We start from the raw sequence: 26,929 nt of genomic DNA, 5'->3' as shown, positions 1-26,929 counted from the left end.
CTTTGACAAAGTTCCTGAAACATGCTGGGAGGTCTGGCCATACAGGAAGTTTGATCATCCTTACTTTTTCTTTAAAAATTTAAACATTTATTTGACTGATGAACACCAGGTCCCTAGCAACAATTTTATCGCTGCAACAGTTGGGCAGGGCCGTCTTAATAGCATTCAGGGCCCATGATCAAAGAAATGTTTTGGACCCTTATAACATGTCATACTGCTTAAAATCGAACTAAAAAACTTCACATACACAAAATAAGGCATTTTTAACATATGCAATAATTTGAACAAATTTAAATACAGTTTGAATTAAATGTATTTAAATTTGTTTTTAGTAGACCCGAAAAAACTGAATTCACATAAAAATTTCATTGGAACGTCGAAAAATAGATTTCAGTTGCCTTTATAAGTTTCCCTGGTGATAAACTATTCAAATTATTGTTGTTTGCAAGACAATCAATCACTATTTGTAGAAACAAAAGCAAAATACACACTTTATATAATATAATATATTTATTTTAAAAAATATATAAGGCAATTTTGTTTAGTCTCAGTTTTTTTTAGACAATTTATAAAAACTGAGACACTCAAGGGCCCCGGACAGGGACCCTCGGGCTTGGTTCTATCTTGGGTCAATATCAGCTTTTATGGGGGCAATATATGGCCTATATTGGCTGGTTAATGAATATTAAATATAGGATTAATCTGATAATTCTGTATGGAGCGATATTGGCTGAAAAGTGATTGTAAAATATCGGGTAAATTGGACAATTCTATTGAGGGCAAATGTCGGGAAAATAATGGCTCTTTGAACCCTTATTGAGTCAAGATTCGTGAATATTGGTCCAATGAGGGCCCGAGTTATTTTGCTGCTAGGGATTGTTTATCAACTATTTGCAAGTGAATTTTTTTTTGTTCCGTTATTATAAGAGATAAAAAAAAAGTGGGACTCTTATTACACTTAAAATTTTTTTTGAATCTGATGGAATACAGGAAAATGCTAATCCGTACATATTTCTATAGAAACATTTGCACGTTGCTATTAGATTTTTTTAAAGCTAAATTAATATGAAAAATTACAACACGGGAATGTCAAATGAAACGTGAAACCGAAAATAAAATTAAAAAAATCCTTAAATAAAATTTAAAAAAAGCAGCATTTCATTGTTTTACATGGATTGCTGCTACGTGGGAACACTGCTTTTTATTTTATGATAGTCCGAATTAATTTTTAGTGATCTTTGATCAAAAGACCACCGTTAATTTCGAGCCTTGATGATGGTAAGCAATTTTTCATGAGCAAAAAATTCTAACAATATTGTATTGCTTTACTATTTCCATTTTAATGTGTTTTTGGAATCCCCTTACAAAATGGCTAAAGCTTGCCATTTCTGCCAAAGAAAAAAAATCGAAAACAGTCGCAATATAGAAGAGAAAAAAATTAAGGAGAACTTCAAAATATTAAGAAGACCAAGAGACAAGAAAAAAAAGCTGTTACTTTGAAGCGGCCACTGTTACTTTGAAATTAAGTGAGACAATCTATTATTTCAATACTATGCAACTGTGGAAAAAAAATAAATATTTGTCTTTATAACACTATGAACAAAATTCAGCGATCAAAATAAAATAATGGCGACGAACTTTGGTTTTTGCAGGTCCTAGATACAAAATTGTTATCGTAAAATTTTTAATCAGTTGTAGTAAAATCTAGTCATATTATTTTTAAATATATTAATTACATTAGTTTACCTAACTAAATTTTAAAAGAAGTTTTAAATTAAAAATTATAGCATCCTAAGTTGCATATAAAATAAAAAGTAATTGAAAAGGATAGAGAAAGATTAAGAACTGGTTGGAAGACTGTCATTTTTGATTAAACAATGCATTTAATTTTAAGACACCGATTTAAAAATCTGAGATTTAAAGAACTTTTTTAGAATCTAATTGATTAAAGAATTATTTTCAAGTCAATTGAATTCGAAAAATACCAGGTAAGCAAAATTAAGATAAACAACAATTCTCATAAAAGGAAAAAAATATTGTAATAAAAAATTGTTATAAAATTGTTTTACTTATTTTGTAGATATTTGAAAAATCAAAATCAACAGACAATCAGAAGATTTAAGTGTATTTTTAAAAAAATGATGTTAACAAAAAATTGAGTAAAATTTATCGTAATAAATGTGATTTTTATTTATAATAAATAACGATGAGATAGCGTTAAAGAAAAAGATAGCTAGATTTATTTTTCCTTTTATTTATCATTTTCTAATAGTCAAATTTTGAAACTATCGCCACGACTGTAATTAGGAAACATCAGCTGTAATTGTAATAAATTATCCCTAGCAGCCAAATAACTTGGGACCTAATTGGGCCAATATTCATAAATTTTGGCTCAATAATATTTCAAAGGAACACCATTTTTCCGATATTGACCCATTGTAGAATTTTCCGATTCACTCGTTATTTTACAGCCACTTTACAACCAATATCAGTTCTATATGGATTGTCAGATTCACCAGTTGTTTTATATCCATTATTTAGCCAATATAGGTTCTATATTGGCCAATGTAGGCTTTATATAGGCCATTCTAGAACCAATATTAAAAAATCTAGACATCCCAATATTGGTTCTTCTGTGCATGTTCTAATAGGACCCAAATTGAGCTAATTTTGAGGACAAGGTAAAATTGTTGCTAGGGGTGTATCAAAATGCTTTTAATGCTCTTCGGAAGGGGTGTCGGATGACCGAAGTGTCGTATGACAAAGCGCCGGATAATTGGGGTTTACCGTGTTTGTATTTTACTCAATGATCGAATAATATAAAAATCGCAGTGATTTGATAATAATCTTTTTAATTGGTAGCGAATTAAGATTCTTTTCATTTCTATTGCAAAAATTAGAAATCGTTGTAAAAAAGTATGCACAAATTGGAAGTTGTTATGATTATCTTAAAACAATTGAAGAAAAAATAAACATAAAAAAAGAAATAAGAAAATGAAAACAATGATAAAAAAAAATGATCCCTAGTTTTAAAAATGCTCTATTTACGAACTGAGTTTCATTTCCCTTTTTTAATCCACATAGCGGCGCTGTGATAGGCCAAATCTGTTCTGCTCTTTGATTGGCTAGTTAATAGCTTGGGGGCAAAAGACTAGAATGGTGTGGTGCCGGGATATTTGACCGCGTCTTGAAAAACTTTTGGATTTTTATTATAATTATTCATTTGTGCTACCAGAAATTTTCCGTCTACTTTTCCTCACGTGCTCACAATAGTTAACAAGATTTTAGCTCACTTACAAGATTTTAATCCTTTCTGATTTCGTCAATTATGGTATGTATTTACATCTTTACTATTACCTGAATGTTTTGTTGTCTAAACATTTGTGTGTCTTCAATCTAGGTAATTCATGTAATACATTTGATTCTCATTTCATAAAGATTTCGACAGAACTATTGAATTAATAATGACTATCAAAACTAGTCCTTTATTTATTTCATTTCATGATTACCATTAGAAAGGCAGCATTTAGTTCTCATAGCTACCATGCGTGTCGATGTTACAGCGTAAGTAAAGATAGTGAAAGTCACTAATTTAATCTGTTGCTTTTATTTTATCAGGATAAAAGAGGGAATAAAGAAAATCGGAATGCTGGTAGCAGAAATATGAAGATCACATCAGTATTTAAAGTTAAGAAGTGCTTGTTTGATTCTAATGTAAGTTACTGTTTACTTAAATATATTTTTTTTTTTTAGTTTTGCCATAAGTTTTAAAAGCGTTAGTGTTTTTTAATGATTGCTTATTATTTTCTTGTATAGAGTTAGAACTATGTTTAGAAATATGATTAGTGTACAAACTGATGCTGTATCACCTGCTTTGCTTATTGCATGGTGAATTGAATGTCAAAATGTTCCCTATTGTAGAGCATGATAAAGTCAATTATATCTATACCTTACATACTTTTTAACCATCATTTATGGCTTATACATGTGCCATTTGGCATTATAGCTTATACATGTGTTAGGTGAAAATTTGTAATTAAATATTAAAATTTTTTCTTATGAATTTATTAACTTAGTATAAAAATCTGCAGCTGCTGAAGGTTCACCAAGCTGCTTGGCGACATCTTCAAAATTATACTATTTTTGATTGTGTAATTGTGTGTAACACTGTAATTTTCGAAAAATTACTGTTGTCGTTTTCTTATTAAAATGTTTTTAGCCTGAAATTGTTACTCTTGCACATGGTTAAAGCACGAAATAGTTGCTCTGCACTTGGTTAAGCTTTTATTTTGTACATTTTATTGCTACTTTTTGATGTAGAAATAGAGGATTTCTTGTAAGTTCTATTGAATGTGGGTAATATTATTATACTTAGAAGATTATAATTTCTTTTTATGGATATTTTTAAATTTTATTATGCTATTTGATATTTAAGCTTGGTTTCTTTTAATAATTTTTTTTTATATTAGATTATTTAATGTCACATGGTAACAGAACAATTATAACTATTTTTTTGGCATGAAATACAGTGTAGATATTTGGTTAAAAGACACTTCAATGTAATGTTCAGTTTAAAAAAATCTATACATAGAGCTCAGATTTGTTATATAGAACTAAAAATTAAAATTTATCATGATGTTAAAGCAAATCTAACATAGGAACGGTAATTTTTAGCATGATTTTAAAAGTACAGAGCACTTATTGCAGCCATTTAGAATCAGCATTTACACTTCTATTTGTTTTATTAGGTAATGCCTTATTTTTTTAAACCTAAATTACAATCTTAGCAAATGAAAAGGTTTACACATATTTTTGTACTTGATTTATCTGAAAAATAGGTTTATAACTATATTTACTATATATATATATATATATATCAGTTATTAAGTGTAATATATATTTATAAGAATTTTTTTGCTTCGTTTTTTTTAAAAGTCTAATTGAAGGTTTTATCCAGACTAATAATGAGAGGGCATTGTAAATAAATTATAATTCGATGTTCAAAGTTAGTGAACAATAAAGACAAAAAACTGAATGTCGATAAAATCAAAGTAAACTTTTAAATTATAATTTTTCATTAGTTACATGTTAAATAGTTTGACATTTAATAAACATATTTCAATGAAATAATATTGCATGTTAAATAATTTAATGTTTAATGAACATATTTCAATTAAACCCATTTAGTTTTATGTTTATTTAATTAGGAGCACTTTTTAAAATAATTAAGAATTAGAAAAAACTTCTACTGAAAGTAACCGAGAATATATTTTTTTATGTCTCCTGATTTAAAGGAATTTATTCTTAATTTGGTATCAAATAGCGTGTTTAGGATAATTTTTTCACTAACAAATCAGGGGTCTGTCCAGGCCGAATTTACTACCGTTTAGCGGTACCTTCACAAATTCAACTTTAGGAAAAACGGTAGTTTCACAAATTCAATTTTAGGAAAAACGGTAGTTTCACAAAATACTTTCTCTTAAATTTTCATTTTTGTATCCCTTAAGAAACGATAAATCCAAATTTTTGTGTTGATTTTTTAGTATAATTTTTAATTTTTCACAAATTATGTCTAAATTTTCACAAAATAGGTACCTCTCAGAAAAACCTAGACAGACCCCTGCAAATGGTTTTCTCTACTTTTGCAGGCCCGCACCAAGCATTCGCCACTTCGCCAAATGCAATAAATCAAAGCTTTGGCGAAGAAAATTGTGTTTTGGTGAAAGATTTTTTTTTGACTGGAAAGAAAAAAATATATTTAACTTGATCCTCAAAATTACATCAAAATGAATTTTTCTAAACAAATCAGTATTTTTTTTATTTGATTAGAGTAACTTTTGGTAGGTTCGCCACATAACCAATAAGAATTAGGTCCAAATAATATAAGCCTTAAACCAACTACCATAACATAGTTTTCTATATCAGAATTTTTTAAAAATTTTTTTAACATTTGCATTTGGCGAAGACTTTTGAAAATTGGCCAACACTTTTAATATTTGGCTAATTTACTAGCTAATAATTTAAAATCCTTAGCCCGGGTCCTGCTTATCACAGTTTGGGAGAACATAATTTGAATTGAATTAAAATTTTTATGATATATATATGTACAGTACACTCTCGATTATCCGTGCGCGGATTATCGGGTTTGCGGATTATCCGTGCTCATTCCGTAGTCACACAAAAATTATAAATAGAAGCATTTTCAATATTAAAAATATTTGATTCATGAAGTTATAACACTACCAAATTTTTGGAAGCAATATTCGTTATTGGATTGCAGTATATGGAATATCAGCAGCATGGTCAAAGGTAAAATCGTCTACGTTATCACGATCTTGGAGAAAGAACAATCCTCTTCAGATGTTCAAGAAAAATATGATAACTGTATTCTCGAACTAGCAAAAGAAATCGAAGGTTTCGAAATTCTTGATGAAGAAAATTTAGAAGATTGGTTTCAAAGTGATGCATGTGAGCCAGGCTTCCAGTATTTGACTGATGAAGACATCGTTATGTTGTTAAATCAAATAGTGATGATAGTAACTGATGCAGAAGATGTAGTAAATGAGGGAAATACAATTTCTCATTCTGCTGCTTTGTGGAAACTTTATTAGATTATATGGGAGGATTTGATTACAGTGACATTACTGCTGTTCGTAAAATATGTGTATATGGCGAAGACGCATTACACATTTTTTAATAAGAAAAATTCCTAGTTTGATGTTATGCATTCAAATGTCAGTAATTTTTATATTTTTTGTACTGATATTGAATTTTTTTTTAATAAAGGTAGTTTTCGGATTATCCGTGTTTTTCGATTGTCCATGCAACCTGTCCCGGTGATTAACCCGGATAATCGGGAGTTCACTGTATATAATACCAACTATAAATATGCAATGAATAATAGTTTAACATTACTTTTATATATTTTCAGTCTGAATTCAAATCTCCACAATCAAACCCAGAGCATAATAGTTCACCTGTTGTACCTATGTCTCTATTTGCAAAACAAACCCCGTCGCCAAACTTTATGGTTTGTGATGATAGCCCATTTTCTCAGTTCAATGTAAGAAAAAGACGCATGGAAGTATCTGCCAAAAATGACTGGAACAGAAGTACGCCAAATAGAATGGATAGTTGCACAACACCCTTAAAGAGAAGCTCCATTTTAATAAGAAACCTGGTGGTATGTATTTTTATTTGCTCTTAGTTCATATAGTTTTTGTATACACAAATTTAATTCTTTAAGATTGGAATTTTACTAATGCTTGTGCTAGACGTTAAAAACACTTTTCCCCCCTTAAATTTTCTTAAAGAATAAAATAAAAATCATAACAAGAAATTTAATTTGTGGAAAATTTCAAATGTGAAAGTAGAATTAAATAGGGAGAAAAAAAAATTGAAAAAAAATTTCTTTACAGAGTTTTGGAGGCAACAATTTTAGACAACATAAGATTCTTAAATGATATTCAACTCTCAATTTTATAGAATGAAAAAAAAATCTAAGCTTCATTTAAGGCCAAGTTGCATTTTTTATTTAAATTCAATTTTAAGACCCTAATACTATAGTTGATGTGCCGCAACATTTTTATGTAAGCTATGATGTACTGTTTTAAAAATGATTCATGTAATTAAAACAAAGGTTCTTTTTTAATGAATTGTTTCTGAGAGTTCGTAATTTTGGAACTTTCATGACCAACTCTCTCATTCGTTAATGATAATAGAACATATATTTATTTTACTAAGTTTTTTAATTTTGACGATTTCAATAGATAAAGGTAATAATTGATTAAAAGTACTCTGGTTGTTTTAAGAATCAACAAACACTCCTAGAAATTTTTTCTCAACATCATACTAAGAGGCCAAATGTGCAATACTGTACAAGACTTGGAACAGTGTTAGGATTTTAGGTTTAATATTTGTGAAATGACAACCTAAATTCTGAAGAAATCAAAAAAAAAAAAAAAAAAAAAAAAAAAAAAAAAAAAAAAAAAAAAAAAAAAAAAAAAAAAAAGATCATTGGCTTACTCGCTTGTGTTGTTTACTATAATAAAAATAAATACCTTAAATAATTTTTTATCTAGAAATGTAAAATTTTTTTCTTTTATAAAATTGTTAGATTTTATTGAAAAATTTATTGGTATTTATTATTTTTTTATTAAAAAAAAGTTCATTTGTTCAGTCTTGGGCATTTTTTTATTTGTAAATTTTTCTCCGAAATTGGCACTATTTCAAAGTGAAAAATTTTTTTTCAAATTCTTGCCAACTTGAAAATGAATATTGGTAAGGTGCCTAGTGAACAACAGATGATTACTCAGACTATATTTCTCATTTTACTTTACATTAATGATTAAACAATTAGGTTTTATATTTATGTTACATATTAGATAAGTAATGTAGTTCATTGATAATTTAATTTCTTTTAAGTGCTCTAACTGATTTAAGTTTCAGAGTGATTTAATATATTTCCTTTGGTGCATTATTTATTTTCGCTTTCAATGTTTTGAAGGAAGAATTCTTTAAATATTCATGCTTGATTAATTTTACAGGAAGACACTGCTTCACTGACAACTGCGAGTCCTGAAAATTCTATAAAGCTTGCTGTGCAAAAATGTGAGTAATTCTTAAATCATTTTTTCAATAAGATTTGTTATTAAATGCAATTATTATTAAAGCAAAAATTCATTAGTGGTTAATCAGTGTTTTTATTTATTAAAATTATTAAATGTAATTTTAATTGTAACTTTCATTTTTTAACTGTAAATACCCATAATTATAATTCTGTTTTGCTCTTAACAAAACCACATATAATTTGTCTTTAAATAAGAAAAAATTAATAAAAATATGATTTTTTTTCCAAGAGAATAAATGATATTGTTTTTTTTTTCTTCCTAAAAGAATAATAATTTAAGAGCAATTCTTAAGTAGTTGAATATGTAAAACAATTTGAGAGAGAGAGCAAGGAATTTTTTTAATATTTCTATAAATTTTTTTTTCAATGCATAGATCATAATTAGTTTCCTGCCCCCCCCCCCTTTTTTTAAAAAAACCCCAATGTACTATAAATGTGTCTATCAGTTTAAGGCAATCTATTATTCTTATTGTTCAACATTTTTAATTTGGAAGTTCAGCTATATTATTGTTTTGAAATAATATTGAATATTAGTGACACATTTTATGAGATACTTTGACTTTAAAATACAACAGAAGTAAAATAAAAAAATCTGATTTTTTTTTTCTCGAGAGAATTAATGCTTTTGGCCTTCTTTGTTCCTAAATTATTATAGGATCAAGTAGTTATATATAAAACAATTGAGGAGAGCTAGGAATTATTTTAAATGTTGTTGTGAGAATTGTTTTGCAATGCATCGATCATAATTCGTTTCCTTTCTTTTTTGACCAATATACTGTAAATGTGTCTATCAATGTAAGACAATGTATTTGTTCTAAATATATCTGTACTCTTACAGCTATTCAAAATCCTGACTTAATAGGAGACTTTTCCAAGGTAAAGCATCATATTTTATTTGTTACATTATTTCTCCCATTGAGGATTTTTTAATATGTTAACAAAATGTTGAGAATGCTAATAACTTCTTTTCCCTCATAGCCTTGTGTTTTACCTGTGATTGATGGAAAACATCCAGATTTAAAGACAATCTCTCCAGACACAGTAAGATTTTTTTGGCTTCTTTTTTTTTTATCAGAAGTAAAAAGTAGTTTCAAAGTTTTTGAATGTATAAATTGCTTAATTTTTTTAGTCACTGAGATTTTATACAGATTTCTTCAACTCTTAAAAGAATTTTAAATAACTTAATTTTAAGTAAAGTATTTATAAAGTATTATAAGTATTTATAGAGTAGTATATAAAGTATTTATAGAGTTTTATATACATTAAAATGCTTCAGAAGTTCTGTGAAGTATCTATGATTTTTCAAACAAATTTAGTCAAAGTTGGACGGTAACGAAAAGGCTGAAACTCGTTACAAGTGATTATAAATTAATAGACGAGCATTTTTAAATGAGATTTGTGCTCGCAGGAAGTTTTTACATATCTTTCATGTGTGTATATTTTGCACATCTTTCATTTCATCGAATCATTTATCTATTATTATTTCTTTTGGAGACGAAATTTTTAATTTTGCAACATTTTGCTTTTTGCCCTTTTACTTTACTTTTTTATTTATCAATAAATTTAAATACTAACTGTCTGTGTAGATTCGTGTTTCCTTTTAATTTTTTATTTTATTTTGCCCATAATAATAGAAAATATTGCCCTTTTAGTGGTATTTATTTTAAATCATACATAGCTTCCAACTCTACTAACTATTAGGGCTAGGTGATACGTTGTGAATTATCGATTTAATGCATGCATCCTCATTCCGGTATAATGGCTTTTGTTTCTGGCTAAGCAGTAGAATTTTATTTAAGCTGCCTGCATAAGAAGATGCTCAGGATATAGTGATTTGACATGCAGGGATCCTTGGCTATGCTAATGCTGTTACCAAACAGACTAAAACGATTTTGATTTTGTCTAGCTGAGAAAATGACGCTGATTTTGCTTTGCTACATAGACAATGTTTGTTTCATAACGATGAATGATGGACAGCGAATCAGAAGTCAGAGTTTTACATGATCGCTACGAAATTGTCGTTATTTTATTTATTTTTATTTTGAATTTTTATTATATGTAATTGTTGGAGAAGTGCAGTTGTGCTGGGCAGAGAAAAAAAGATTCTCATAACTATTTCTACCAGATTGAACAGCATTAAAGATCTATGAACATTAAGGAAGGAATTGTGATTTTTTTTTTAGTAATAATGAAAAAAGTTTTGTGAACGACATTCGCCTTTAATGTTCATATATGCTATACCGCATGTATGTACACTGAGCTGAATTCAGTGAGAAGGATTCTCGTACTCACTCTGATGCATTTTGCAAAAATTTTTTGATTTCAAGCTTTATATCTCACCCTCTGAAATTGAGGCGATAATCTTTTGGGAACCAATTATACATAATAAAGTAATTATTAATTTTGAAAAAAAGAGCTGTAATATTATTTAAATGCAGTTAAAATAAGCCATCAATAGTGTTCTTTGCCAAAAACTAGTTATTTAATCATGATTATAAAAAAAATCTCTGAAAATGGTTTTGCATTTTGTTTTTTTATGTCTGTATATAAAGGAATTCACCCTGAGGAAGGTGCGGTGAGGAAAGTTATTATTGTGCATATCCTAATGATTTCTTTTATATAGAGATTTCTTTTAAATAGTTTTAGAGTGCTAAAAATATTTTTAGAAGATGCTTATTTTTTGCTGAAAACTTTTTAAAACAAAAGAAATTTAAGTTAATAAATTTGTTAAAACAAAAGAAATTTAAGTTAATAAATTTGTTTGAGAAATTTGTTGAAGAAATTAATAAATTTGTTTATTTAAAATGATTGATATGGCAGGAAATTTTTTGGGTGTTATTTATTTACAAGATTTATTAATGTAAACTTTGTAATAATTCTTTTTTTTTTTTCTCCTATATAGTCAAAAGGTTTTCAGAAAGATTATATTAAAATTTTTATTGGCAGTTTTTGTACTTAGAGGGTTAACCCTTTTACGATCAGTTAATTTTCAAGAAAACGGTAATAAAAGTGCCAATTTTTTTATCCCTGAAAATTATATAACAATATATGTATGAACAATATATATATTCAATTTTAATTTCTGACTTGTTTTTAGTTTGAAATTTTAAAAAATTAAATTCTTAGGAAAAGACTTAATGACTTAATGGTGGTTTTCCAACAAGCAAGGAAAATTTTTAAAAATATGCCTTTTAAACATTAAAAACGAATTTTTCAAACTTATATATAATATAAATAAAGATTAGTAATTTTTTCTTGTGTGATAAATTTCAAAGCATGAGATACAGAGGCCAACGTCACAATCTGGATTGTAGTTCCGAGTTTCCTTCCTACATCTCTTATTGTTTTAATCTCTTCCACAATCACCTTAAAAATATCCTAGTACTGCCACCTAGTGTATAAAATGAGAAATAAAATGTTTTCCGGGCAAAAGAAATGAATTAGTTTGATTCTTATTGGTGCGATTCTACTGCACACTCCAGCTCGTCAATATCATGGGGTCGAGAAATAGAGGGCGAAACCTCACCTCGTCGTTTTCACAGGAACGAGAAGGAAGATGTTAAACACAGTTTTAAATATCAGAGAATTGACTAGCAATATTTTAATTATGAAGTAAAAGATGTTGCCAAGCATAAGTTCATGTATTTATTATTGGGCAGCACTTATTAGTCAATCACCTGTTTGCATTCTGAAAGTATTTTCCACCTTATTGTAATAATTCACACTTATTTCCTCAACAGTTAAACTCAATAATTAATTTTCAGAAAGTATTTATTTTATGTTTGCATTTTTCAGTTTTATTAGAAAGGTTTAATTTGTTCTCTCTTTAGGTTGCAAATCTGCTTCAAGGAAGTGATTCTTTTGAGTTTACAATCATTGACTGTCGATACCCATATGAATATGCTGGTGGTCATATTAAAGTAAGTTTATATCTTCATCTCTGTTTCATTATTTACTGTTTTGGAGAATAAAAAAGCAGCTTCAAAATTATAGTGATATACGTATATTTGCTAGATTATTTAAAAACTGAACCTTGTTTTTTCCCAGAACTATTATTTTCTGAACTTATAGATTAAAGCATTAAGCTATTTGATTCTAATGATGTATTGTTTAATGAAATTGTATTCAAAATAAAATTCCTCCAATGGTGAGCAATTTTTCTTTTTTGTGATATATTTAATGATGTGAACTGTATATTTAATTTGGTTTAATTAAATTAAGCTCTTTTTTTCTATTTATAGATAAGATAAAACTTATGCAATTTTCCTTTTATTAAATTTATTTATAAATTTTTTTAAAATATGTTTTGATAGAATGCACTCAACATTTACTACAAAGGAGATGCTGAAGCTCGGTTTTTCTCACAAAAAAAGAAGACTGATTACCCTATATTGATATTCTATTGTGAGTTTTCATCTGAACGTGCCCCTAGCATGTAAGTCATGGTTCATTTCAGTCACATTGTTACTTCATCATTATTTTTTAATGCAATGTGGTAACTTCGCTTGTGCAAAGATGCTAGCTATTACAATTTATCCGTAATTTCATAGGAGTTAATTGGCATGTTTGTGGTTGGGTAATAACAGTTTTCGTTTTGGGAAGTTTTTAATATATATATTTTTTTTGTAGGGTTGCAGTTATTTTATGTAAAAAGTGACTGACCCTGGGTCACAATAATAACATTAAAGAGAATGCAAAGCTTATCTTGTCATAAGGTCCAATATTGGTTTAGTTAATGCTAAGTAGGGTACAAAAACATAATAAGTTAATTAAAAGAAGATCCTTACTGTTTTAGAAATTATTAGTTTATTCAGACATTTTGTTCTTTTTATTGCTATTACAGTAAATTCATTTTATTACTTATGTCCTGAACAGAAAAAGACTCTTTGATAATATCAAAAGTCAGAAGATTTGTACAATTTAATCAAACTATTAATTGCACTGGCATTTTAAAATTTATGAGTTTAGTTATGTTTCCAGATTTATGCCAGATTAAGTTCAATAATTTTTTATTTTTACCATAATCGTTGCTTCATTTCATACATCTTATGGAATCTGCTGTACAGTTTTTTAATATTTCAGATTCTTTCTACTCATCATTAATGGCAATATTATTGTCTACAGTAACTAATTCCCTATAAGTGTTAGTTTCTTCTTATTAGCAAATTCTTCTCATTTTTATAGATTGAATCTTCATACTTGTGCATACATGTCTTCAGTGTTTGTTTAAGGAACAGATGTGTACACATTAGCTGGTTATATGCTACTTAGTTATTTCATGCACACACTCTTCATTCACAATCTCAGTTCTTGCAGTTGCCATTCTATTTTAAAGATATTTTTAAAAACTGGAGTTCAAGAAAGCATTTTAAGTACTAAAAAAAAGGGGGGGTTGGTAGTCAAGAGTATTTTAAGAAATCAAGGGCCAACAGAAAATTATTTAAAATATTTTTCCCTTTCTATAAATTAAAATAGTAAATGTGTGGGGTGGGATGTTGAAAATTTCTTTATTGGAGATTGGACTTAAAAACCATTTATAATTTCTATACTTTATGATGTGAATAATACAGAAAATGTCTAGAGATCAGTGCTTTTTGCAAGTCATTTTGCATAATTTTAGTTTTAATAGGTAAATCGAGAAATTAGTGTCTTAAAAATAAGCTTTGAGGACCATTTTGATGAAATACATTGCAAGCATTTTATAGAGTATTTTTTGTAAGCATCTAAATAAGGATTTTTAGAGAAGCATGCTTCTTTACTTTTAAATTAGAATACCGGGGTGGTTAAATGAATTTCTTTCATTTAACCGCTGACGATGCAATTAGCAATACAACAAAGAATATAGAAGATTTTTTCAGAAATTGTTTTTCCTTTTTACCTTATTATAGGTAAATGTTAGTTTCAAGTGTAATGGAATTTGAGCGATATATAATATATGTATTTTAAATATATTATGCATGCCAGCATTACTTGTATTTATAAATATATTTATGTACAATTTGGTTGTATGTATATCTATTTTAAATAGTGGGATTTTGTGAAAATTGAAATTGTATTTATTTTTACAGGATGCGATTCTTAAGAAGCACAGACAGGAATCTAAATAGAGATCATTATCCTCATCTTTTTTATCCTGAATTATATGTCATGGAGGGTGGTTATAAGGCTTTCTATTCTACCTTCGAGGTAACATTATACATTTGGATACTAATTTTATATTTTTATGGGTTGTCATGCATGCATGTTTATGACTGCCAACTCTAGAAGACATTTAAATAGACAACCTTTTGCCAGTTTATCTTTGTTTAATTAAGAATTTTCATTATTAGCACCGTGCATAACATTTTTAACAGTGCTTATTTTAGACAGGGTGCGTGCAGACTCCTTATACTCCTTGGAAATAAAAAAGTCTCCGAGGAGTGCTTAGAACTACTTAGATTTCCAAATAAGTCCTTAGAAACTCCTTAGATTATTGGGTTGCATATATTAATTTACTAAGTCTGCGGATGAATTTGCTGTCCAAACAGGGAAACTAAATGATATGAGTTAGCTGTCAAAGTCTAATAGTTTCAGAAAAACTTCAAAAAAAAAAAATGAACTGCAAGAATTAGAAGAAAAGAATAACAGCAAATAATTAAATTTTAAATGTTACAAGCAAACTTAATAATTTACTGTGATTTTTTTTGTTTTGTTTTTTTGTATGAAATGCCTTAGATTTTCTTATGTATTCAAATTTCAAAATATAAGATTGGTAGGTTTTTATGTTAATCTTAATAACATCTGTACTATGCACTTTAACAAGATTTATTGAAATATTTGAAGCTGGAAAATGTATTTATGTGTGAAAGTGATAACTTTATTTTTCTTGATGAAGTTTAACAAAGTCAAAAATTATTTCAGGAGGGCTAGGAAAAAATATCTTATGCAAAATTGATACATTTTTGAAAGTTCTTTATAATAACTACTTTTTAATTTAAAAAAAAGTTTTTAAATTTTTGATAAGTCCTTAAAGTTTTGGACTCCTTGGATTTCTTCTTCTGATCTCTGTATGAACCCTGATTTTTGATTTTGGTTTTTTAAAAGCCCTTAAAGGTGCCTTTTTTATTGGGTGATTTTAAAAATTGCTTAATTTTCCCTTTTTAAATATGATATTTTTTTCTTTACCCTGTCGATTTCCGCCTCATATTAAGCAAAAGCGTGCTTTTCCGACTGTTCTACTCAATGTTTTCGCAATTTATTCAACCACAATCCATCGGTCCGTAACTTATGAAAGAGCCTGTCATTTTACATGTTTGATGAAATACTTGCGAGCCCGCGTGTGCGTCTACTGAGCAAGGTTCAGGGAGTTTATTGCACTCTCGTGTGCAACTCTGCTGCATTTTGCAAGTTATTCTCAATTTCAAGCTTTTATTTTCCACACTCTGATATCAAACCGAAAAATCTCTTGATCATTTTGAAATGGCTAGTATAATCAAGAAAAAGAGTTCTTTGTCAGAAGCTAGTTATTTTATTATGATCATATAAAGTCTTTAAAAATTATTTTGCAATTTGTCACTGCATACAGTGCCTAAAAATATTTTTTGAGTGCTTAAAAAGTACTTAAAAGGTGCTTATTTTTTATTGAAAGATTTGGCTACGCACCCCGATTAGGCATTTTAGAAAATAATCTAAACCCTTATCAAGCACATAGAAAAACACTTATCAATATTTTTACTTGGCTTATTATTTATTTGAGAATTGATAGGAGTATTAATAATATTGCTTCCCCAAGTGCAGGGAAATCTAAAGCCTGAAATTGTATCCAGGAATATTGTTTTTTTTTTTAGGGGAGGGGGATTGTGGAAAAGAAATGGAAAGTTTTAAACTCATGGTAACAATATATAGGCAATAAAGGTTCAGAGTAAATCAAAATCACAATCATAAAAATTTCATGCCAACATGGTTAAATGTTCATATATTTATTAAGATTAAAAAAAATTGTGAAATACTTTTTGTTAAACAATTTCTTCAATTTTTGAAAATAACCATATTTGCAGTTCAACAGTGCTATTCACTAGGTTAGAAATAATTTATTTTAATTATTATGATTTCTGCATAAATAGATTTTGGTATTTATTCACTAGTTTGGTATTATGAATCTGATTTCTTTTTGACTAACATAACTTTTACAGAGCCAGATTAGGTGTTTCCAGTTCTTGTACAAAATTATTCTTGTTACAATTATCTAAAATGACTTAAATATCTTTTATATGCTGTCAACTTAGGAACATAATAAGCTGACTGTTAAGTTTTTATGTTCTAGCCCATTTAAGTATTTATGTTCAATTTAAATTTGTAGTTATTAGTGTAATTTACTTATATTTTTTTCCCTATAATGGTTCTAAAAATTTCTCAGAATCCTTTACAAGGAAAATATTGTGTATTTTATACCATGATTTTTTTTATAAATTCTTTTGAGGTTACAGTTATGTTTGTTCTTGTATTTGTGCAATTTGCTTGTATTTAGTGTTGTCTTGTGTGGATTGTTTTTTCATAGAAAAATTTAAGCATTATATTACAATAACAATAGCAACTACTAATAACACTTTATTAAAAATATAAATAGCATTTAAAGGTTTAGCTGAATAAAGGTAAAAATGTTTAAATCTCATCAAAATTAAGGGTTTAATACGGCAAGAGTAAAAATTTGCTGTACTGCACCAAACAAAGACTGCAGTATATGCTTCGAGTCTTTTTTTAAAATTTTTTATAAGTCTTTTGAGCTTGCAGTAATGTTTATTATTCTTGTATTTGTGCAATTTGCTTGTATTTAGTGTTGTTTAGTGTGGATTGTTTTATCATAGAAAAATTTAAGCATTATATTACAAAAACAGTAGTAATTACTGATAGCAGGGGTGTCCAGCTATAGGGAAAATTGGAACATGTTAAACTGTTATCATAACAGTCGATTAAAACTGTTTATCTTAACAGTCGCTTTAAAGAATTACAGAGTCTCATGGTCCTTAAAAACTGCTTAATATTTTGGCAAATAACAGTAGAAAATAATATTAAGAACGATAGAGGATGATAAAGAAATAATACTAATAAATATCTATAAACGATGAAAATTTTTTTTATTAGTATTTGTTAATTAAGAACCTTATTTTCTGGCTATAGGAATGTGTTGATACCTTTGAAAAATTGTTTTAAACCCTTTTATTTATTTGTTTCACCGAGAACTAATAAAAAACATATTGGTTTGAAAATTATAAATCTTTTCAAACATAATTGTATTTTTATTCCATAAAAACTTTCATGAAAATATTTATTGCAATGAATTTAAAACAATATACTTAATTAAGCCTAATGAAAAAAAAAGTGGAATGATTTAAGGTGATTAGTGTGGCCTGTTTTTCTTTGAAATAGGACCTAATTTAACAATGACATAGTTCAGAAAACTATTCTCATGCATGACTCTTATTTCAACTTTTTAGTGTTAGTTCTTTTAATATATTCCCTTATAAATGAAACATTTTATTAATAGAAAAGAAAGAATTTTTTTTGGTGTAACTGAATATTTAGCAAGATTGGCTCGCAACTGAATATGTGATGCAGGTCTAATAGCAAAATATAAAAACTTGTAATAATTTTTTCAATGTTTTTGCCGAATTTCCTTTCTTAATCTTTTTTTTTTTTTTTTAACATACATAAAAAATTGCAAATCTTAATTTCTGCACTTAATTTTACTATTGAATTTGAATGAAATCATTAAAAATGGAATACAGATTAGTTTTAAAGATGATGTTAACCTTTAACAATCTGAAAATGTTTTTTAAAAAAAAACGAATTAAATAAAATTTTTTAAAAGAAAGTCCTTAAAAGTGCTTAATTTTTGTTTTGTTAAAAGAGTGGGAACCCTGTTTTAACAGCGATTAAATGTTTAACAGTAGATTAAGGGTCAAAATATTTTAATAAAAAAGGAATCAAGGTTTGATGGCGCTAGAATAAGAATTTGCTATGCTACACTAAACCAGGGTGCGTAGCGTTTTTAAAAAGTGCTTAAAGGTGCTTATTTTCGTTTTTTAAAAGCCCTTAAAGGTGCTTTCTTATTGGGTGTTTTTAAAAAGTGCTTAATTTTCCTTCTTTCAAAATAAGATTTTTTCTTTACCGTGTTGATTTTCGCTATGAATTATGCAAAAAGACACAGTTCACATTGTTCTATTCAACGTTTTCACAATTAATTCAAACACAATCAATCTACTTTGGCGTATTGTCAAACCGTAGCATATGAAAACGCTATTCATTTGACATGATTTAAAATTTCATGATTTTTGACAATTGTCAAAAACAATGCCAAAATATTTTTTTCCCTTCGACATGACTGTTAAAACAAGATAAAACTGTCAATTGTCAAAAATTTTACAACCTTGCCTAATTATGATATTTTTTTAAAGTGCTTGAAAATATTTTTTGTGTGCTTAAAAGGTGCTTATTTTTTGTTGAATAATTTGATTATGCACCCTGTAAACAAAACCTGTCGTTTATGCTTTGAGTTAGCCATCAAATGCTATTATAAGCCAAATCATCTGTTATAAAAATCAGGGAGAAGGTTACTTGTTAACCTTCTTAAGAGGCCAAACTGCCAAAAAACTCAGTCTTAAAAAACTGCTAAAATTTAATTTTTGTTTTGAAAAAGATTTGCCATGACTTATGAGTTTTTCATTTATTTTATTTTAATTTTTTTGTAATGTATTTATACTTCAATTTTAGGATCTCTGTGAACCTCAAAGCTACAAGCCAATGTTGCACGAGGATTATTCGGAACAGATGTCTCATTATCGCACCTATTGCAAGAATTACAGCTCAAAGAACAAGCGTAGAAGAGCCAAGACATCTACTGTGGATGCATAAGAGGAAAACTGTTTGTGCCAATTTCATCCTCATTTCACACATTGCATTTGTTTAAACTTATATATTTCATTGTAGTCATTATTCTTTGGTGGATTGAATGTATTGTATTTATGAGTCATTTTACTGAATTGNTTTATAAATGATGTTAACCTTTAACAATCTGAAAATGTTTTTTTTTTTTAAAAAAAAAACTACCCAGATTTGTAAAAATTGCCTGGTACTTCTTTGGCGAGCCCTGTTTATTAATACAATTATATCCGTGCTTACATTACAATAAAATTTTATTTATTGATTTTTTTAGAAAGGTAAATAATTGGCACTGTCCCTGGTGATATGTGTATATTCGATGATAAACAATCATACTGTTTTTAAAATCCTTAATTTTTTTAAAAAAAAGTCCTTAAAAGTGCTTAATTTTTGTTTTGTTAAAAGAGTGGGATCTCTGTTTTAACAGCAATTAAAGGTTTAACAGTAGATTAAGGGTCAAAATATTTTAATCAAAAAGTAATCAAGGTTTGATGGCGCTAGAATAAGAATTTGCTATGCTATACTAAACCAGGGGTAGTGTTTTTAAAAAGTGCTTAAAGGTGCTTTTTTATTGGGTGTTTTTTGAAAGTGCTTAATTTTCCTTCTTTCAAACCCTGTAAACAAAACCTGTAGTTTATGCTTTAAGTTAGCCATCAAATGCTATTATAAGCCAAGTCATATGTAATAAAAATCAGGGAGAAGGTTACTTATATAGGGCGTGTTAACCTTCTTAAGTGGCCAAACCGCCAAAAAACTCATTCTAAAAAAACTACTAAAATTTAATTTCTGTTTTGAAAAAGATTTGCCATGACTTACCAGTTTTTCATTTATTTTATTTTAATTTTTTTGTAATGTATTTATACTTTAATTTTAGGATCTCTGTGAGCCTCAAAGCTACAAGCCAATGTTGCATGAGGATTATTCGGAACAGATGTCTCATTATCGCACCTATTGCAAGAATTACAGCTCAAAGAACAAGCGTAGAAGAGCCAAGACATCTACTGTGGATGCATAAGAGGAAAACTGTTTGTGCCAATTTCATCCTCATTTCACACATTGCATTTGTTTAAACTTATATATTTCATTGTAGTCATTATTCTTTGGTGGATTGAATGTATTGTATTTATGAGTCATTTTACTGAATTGTGAGAGTGCTTATATCTTGATGTTTAGAGGTGTTTGCTTACATGCCATTGCCAATAGTTTGCCAGCATCTTTCATGAAGCGTGAACAATTCTACCAAATATCATTTGGAACTGTTTTATATCAATTAAATTGTTTTTATTGAATAAATCAATCACTCATCATCCAATTGTTATGAGTTTTAAACTTAAATTATTTTTTGAATGTATGAATTGTAGAGGTTAAGACTTTTAGGGATGGATGATGAATTTTAATCTTTTAATGTTATAGAAAATATTGTTGAAATATACATCAGTTGTTATACATTTCATTTTATTTTAAACATGAACGCTTGTTAATAACTTGGTGGATTTAAATTTGTAGTGCATGACTAAGGCAGTTTTAATTTTTCAAATGAAGGTAGTTTGGTCACTTTGATCTGTTGTACATAGTCTCATATATTGTAAATAGAATCACACTGATTGTGCAATTATTTATGAATTTGAATATAAATTATCATCTTATTGTGAGGAATTCTTGCATAAGTTATTTTTGCATTTCATCATGTCAATCATGTTATCAATTTACACTGCCATTTATGTTTTTTTGATAATAAAAATTTTGTTTTCGTAATATACCTAAGTACTTTTTTTTAGTTATAAGTTACCTTTTCCTAGTATATGCAATATCTCATATATATAATTTCTGGAAATGCTATATCCATAATCTATTACCTGATAAAGTCTTATCAGGTACCCAGGATGAGCTAATTCTCAAGCTAAATTTCAGGACTTCAAGCCAACAAATTGTTTTCCCAGATCCCCCCCCCCTATTATAACGGGGCTCCTACCGCTCTGGGAAAACCTGGAATTGTCAGGGAATTTTATTTTGACCCTTTAGGGTCAGGAAAAATTCAAAATTGCAATTTTTTTTTCAAAAACCTAAAAAATTCCTTCATCATACCTGGAAAATCAAGTCTTAAAATTTTCAGTTGCAATAATCAGTTATCAAGATTGAAGTAAAATAAATTCTGACATCTATTACAAAAATTTGTTTCAAAAATGTCACTTTTTAGTCAAACTTGCCTTTTTCCATCGTCATTCATGAATGATATTTTTTTTCGCTTACAAAATCTCATATTTTACTCTACAAGTGAAAGAAGAAGAAAAATCATTGCTGATGAAAAATTGCAAGGTTTAGATCAAATATGGTCTGGATTTTCACTGAAACTTTCCTAATATACCTGGAAAAGTCTGGGAAATTTTTTTCTTTCTGAAATTAAACGGTAATCCTGTTATAACTGTATGAATCAGCTTACCTTTGTACACGTTGCATGCAGCCTCCAGAACTATTCTCCCGATAGCAATTTTGTAGGCTGAGTGTGCTACGTTATTGTTTTGCTATGTCATAGTCTCGGGGGCTTTTTGAATTTCTGAGGTTGGCAGATTTGGGTATCTTTTTTAATGTTAGACTATCATAACATAAAATAGTGCTATTACTAAAGTGTAGGCTTTGTTGGTAAGGCAACATTAATTTTCTACTTTTATTTTGTGTACAAATTTACACCTTGAACGTTTAAAAAAGTACATAAAATTCTCTGTACCATATATTGGTTATTTAATATATTTATTCACCGTAGGTCATTTTTGAGAAATTATTCTTCATTTTGTAATGATTATAATTAGAGTTGTTATGGGATCTTTGAATTTAGCTAGAAAATCATTGAATTGTAATGTTATATTATAAAATTAATATTTGATTTAAAAAAAACTTGCCACTCACCCTGAATCTTGAAATTTATGGTAACAGTAAGTTGCTAGTGTGTTTCCACAAATAAGTCTTATCTATTCTTCTGAAATATAGTTAAAAACTAAGATTTATATAGAATCTAACATAGTATTAGACATGGCCTAGAAAACAAAATTTTGCACTTTCCTTTGGTTATCTGTGTTGGATATTGGCTGATATATGTGCAATCTGATTTACTTGTCTCTATTAGCTCAGGAGGAAATAAAGCTGATTTCAACTTTATTGAACCTTAACAACCGATGAAATTTTAATGGTTACCAAAACCAAGCAAAAACTTTTAGAGTTAAAATTTGATAATGAATATATTAAGATTGTTAGAGTTGTGATTATATTGCCTTACAACATACTTTATCAGAATTATGAAAATTGAATGTTTTTCAAAAATTTAAGATCAAATAATAATAATTGTAAGTATCTGGATCCTTGTGAATTTAAATTTCAGAAATTAGAATGTTTTTATTGAACTTATTTGTTGACCTATTGACTCCAAGACTCATAAAGTAAAAAATTCAATTATTTCATTATTTAAAATTTATTTTTGCAAAACAGACTTTCTTGTAGTCATATTGTAGTCTTATTCGATATGATCAATTTAGCCGAAGCACCGGTTTCAACTTACTTTTTTTTNAAAAAAAAAAAAAAAAAAAAAAAAAAAAAAAAAAAAAAAAAAAAAAAAAACGATAAAAAATCACTTATATTTAAGATGAAATCGTCACAAATAAAGTACACGAAAAGTGATTATTTAAATTTGCGATCTAAAACTCGCGTCGTAATAAAAATTCGGGATTTTCGAAATCACGTAGGAAAGCGGAAATAACTGTTTAAAAAAAATAATTTATATTTACTATAAAATCGGCTTAAATGAAGCGCGTTAAACGTACATTTACTAAAGAATCTGTTAAAATTGATTGTGTCAAAACGTGATGACTTAAAAGGGATGATTAAAAATTGCCATTTTTTAAATTTTTTTTATTGTGTTTAGAAGCTTTCGCGGGCCGCACTTCAGTAGTCGAAGGGCCGCATTTGGCCCGCGGGCCGCAGGTTGTGCACCCCTTTCTTAGATGAATTAAATACTGATTACTATTTAAAATTAAGAGTAAACATAATGCATAACATTTCAAGTTCATTTATTGTCAATCATAACAGGAAAAGTTTGCAGTCTTTCTATTTTGATGACTCTAAAATTCCCTATGCATAAAATATTTACCTTGTGCATTATGAAACAATTAACATGAAATTTATATTATTTTGCAAAATCTCCTTTTTATTTTTTCTTATTCATGTTGGCAGCTATGACAGTGCCAATGGAAGTCAAAGTTAATTTAATCACATTAAGCTATAAAGTAATTGGAGTTAATTTTTTTAAATCAAATTGAGTTAATTTAGTAAAATATTGGAATGATGGATGAGATAAAGTGAAATATACAATCGAGGACAAAAGACAAATTTATTCTACAATCAAAATACCCTTACATAACCTCATCATTTACAAAACATAATGGCCAGTCGGAAATAGAAGGATTCAATACATAAGATCAGGATCACAGGTTGATGAACACTTAATTCCCTTGTTACCAAGACATGATTCTAATACCGATAACACATTTCTTTTGCTCATTGCACAAAACCCATTTCTAAAGAAAATAAACCAACACGATATAAACTCGTAGCAGAGAATTATCTAAACTATTTAATAATATAATTTGTATATTCTATCCCTTAACGCTCTAAGTAGTTTAATTGCCACTTAAACTTTCATAATCAGATAGTAAATGTAAAAATTGTAAAATGTATATAACTTATTAAGACTAATTTACAGAAAGTATTTGGAGTAGGTGACCCTACGCAAAATTACTCGTTAAAGAAATTTATATTATTATTTTTACTAGATTGGCCTTTGATTTGCAAGGGCCCCAAAACTGTTTTTTAATAAAAATATTGTAAAAATCTATTTTTTCAAAAGACTTGGTATAAGATATTTAGAGTTGTCTTAAAGTTGTAAAAGTGTCATACACACAGGCATATATATTTTTATCATACATAGTGAAAAGTAATGCAACTAACATTGCATTTTTCTGGCAAAACAATTTTTTTAAATATTTAGCCGATTTATGATTATGCTATTAAGTATTAAATTTAGCAGTTAGAGTTCATGCCAGTATTTTAAACTGTGAAATATGTTTAATGCGAGTTAACATTTCATAAAATTATTACCTGAAATAAACTTAATAATTTAGTGCTTTTTGAGGTAAATAAACCACACAAATGACTTATTAGAATGCTACAGATGCTTTGCTAGGTACTCAATACAAATATCTTGTTTCCTAATAATTATTAATCAATCTAACTGATCAATTTTACTAATAACTCCTACTCTATCAAATAATTACTAAATTAAATTATAAATTTCTGTACTTCTAAAGGATTTAGGTTGTTTAGAATTTGCCATTGTTTAAAAAATTATCTTTTGATATTGTGATAGAGATGCATGCATGTTAACTGAAACTTGACAACTAAGTAGAGTGCCCTCTAGTGGCTGAGATCTGTAAATCAGTCCCTGCTACTTATTTACTGATATTGAATTAGAAAATAGTTTTTAATATAAAAAGGAAAATATTGAAACATATTAAATTTTTTATATTGCATTCCTTTGTGCATTAAGGACATATATAGGATTCTCCTTCATAAAGGAGTTTATAAACTACTCGATGAATAGAGTTTTTTTTATTGAAGTAATTTGTTAAACTTTTTATTGGAAGCTGACAGTTTGTCATGAAACCATCTGTATTGACTTTGGCTTTACTTTTCATCCTTATTAAAAAAATTTCCTTATTTAAAGTTAAGTACCCTCACAACAACCAAGAGGATCATGGAAGACAAGGCTCCATAATTTCATGACCAACTGCATGATGGTGGTCTGCATTAAGAGCCAGCTGTCTTTATTTCTCAGACAAGCTGGTATCCGAAGATCTTAAAGTGGGTAGACTTCAAATTGCCATCAGGGATAGAACCCAGTCCTAGTTGTTGCGTTCATTTAAACTAGTCATTTATCCTAGTTATTCATTTAAAATGAGTAAAATCATTTTTCTTGTCTTTTAAAGAAAACGAACGCAAATATTTACATTTAGAACAAATCATATTCATTCATCTCATAGTTCATGATGTAATTTATTCTACTTTCCATTCTCTTATTCTGATCAATCAGACTGACGTTCAATTAAGAGTTTCGCTACTGAATATTTCATAGACTCACAAAAGTTTCCTTTAAAATAACCTCTAATTTGGCGACATTTCTATAGTATCTTGTTTTGAAATTATTCATAATGAGGGCAATTAGTTCAAACTGCTATGATATCTTTCGATTTCTTCGCCAAACTGGACGCCGGTGAATGTGCCACGTATTTACCGGATGATAACTTTTTTCTCAGTTCCGATCGCAGTTTTCTGTCCACCCAGGGTTGTTTTATGATGGTAGATATAAGAGCAACATTCAGCAAGAACAGGAACATGGAGACAACCACAAGATAGAAGCTGTACCCAACACAAGCCCTGTATTCAGAGACCCAGTGTTGATCCAATTCTTCTCTGGTCATTACGTTCTTTCGAAATTTTTGTAGGTATAAAAGAATCCAACTCAAAAAAGATACCATTGAGCAGATGGCTGAAATGTTTAAAAAAAATGTTTTTTTTAGTCATTACTAAGCACATTAAATGAAATATAAGATAATGAAACACATTAAATGCAATTTAGTTTAGTTCTATCAATAACTGAAGAGCTTGGCTCAATAAAGTAATAACCCACGTACCCACGGTTTTTCTAAAGGTGACATTTTTACATCAAAATATTGCTTAGATAGGTTTACAGATAGGTATTAAAATTTCTCGAATTTCACAACATTGCTGCATAATACACAAACATCTTATTGCCTACTAGTTCAGTAATTATAGTGAAAAAGAAATAAAAACAATATCCAAGATTTCTTTCACGGAAAGCTTTATTATGTCCATGGGCGTGGTTGGGTGGGAATGTATGTCCTTCTCAATAACTAGAAATCTTTAAACTCCCCTTTCAATATTTCTGACAAATGAAATTTTCATGAACCGTTGCAGGGCCGTCTTAGTGGCAAGCAGGGCCCCCGGGCACAGAAATGTTTTGACTGTAGCTTGTCATACTGTTAAAAATCGAACTAAAAAACTTCACATACATAAAACAAAGCATTTTTAAGATATGCAATAATTTTAACTAACTTAAACATATTTTTATTACCCCTAAACACTCAATGAAAAGCATTAAAAAAAAAGGCATTTTTAAACGTGTGGTCCTAAATAAATAATTTAGGATCCCCATATGCATCATTTTTTTTTTTTAATTGAGATTTGAGGTACTAACCATCAGTTGCAATCCTCAAATAATGGAATAATTTTGATAAACCAAGAAGCTAATAAAAAATA

At 28.3% G+C, this 26,929-nt stretch overlaps 2 protein-coding genes across 3 annotated transcripts in view; one reads left to right on the top strand and one right to left on the bottom strand.

Annotated features, from left to right (window-relative positions):
• The first annotated feature begins 3,107 nt into the window (after positions 1–3,107).
• LOC107447241 (M-phase inducer phosphatase 1-B) lies at positions 3,108–21,303 on the top strand. Of its 2 annotated transcripts, none has more exons than XM_043051506.2 (10): positions 3,108–3,331; positions 3,619–3,714; positions 6,932–7,183; positions 8,547–8,610; positions 9,468–9,505; positions 9,608–9,670; positions 12,460–12,549; positions 12,943–13,064; positions 14,698–14,815; positions 20,421–21,303. In XM_043051506.2, exons 1-10 carry the CDS (start codon positions 3,329–3,331, stop codon positions 20,559–20,561), a joined length of 987 nt encoding a protein of 328 aa, XP_042907440.1. In that variant the 5' UTR covers positions 3,108–3,328; the 3' UTR covers positions 20,562–21,303. The 2 variants fall into 2 exon arrangements, with proteins under 2 accessions (XP_042907440.1, XP_042907441.1); XM_043051507.2 differs by lacking the exon at positions 20,421–21,303 and adding an exon at positions 19,379–19,644 and having other exon boundaries at positions 3,132–3,331.
• A 2,602-nt stretch (positions 21,304–23,905) lies between these two features.
• LOC107447234 (uncharacterized) overlaps positions 23,906–26,929 on the bottom strand; it is a 63,758-nt gene continuing 60,734 nt past the window's right edge. Inside the window, exon 4 of the mRNA XM_016062100.4 lies at positions 23,906–26,138. Coding sequence (XP_015917586.1) covers positions 25,816–26,138 — 323 coding nt within the window. The 3' untranslated portion in view covers positions 23,906–25,815. The remainder of the gene's footprint in view (positions 26,139–26,929) is intronic.

Source organism: Parasteatoda tepidariorum, chromosome 9 (assembly GCF_043381705.1).
Source record: "Parasteatoda tepidariorum isolate YZ-2023 chromosome 9, CAS_Ptep_4.0, whole genome shotgun sequence".
Classification (NCBI taxonomy): Eukaryota; Metazoa; Arthropoda; class Arachnida; order Araneae; family Theridiidae; genus Parasteatoda; species Parasteatoda tepidariorum.
This window is presented reverse-complemented; position numbering and strand designations above follow the sequence as displayed.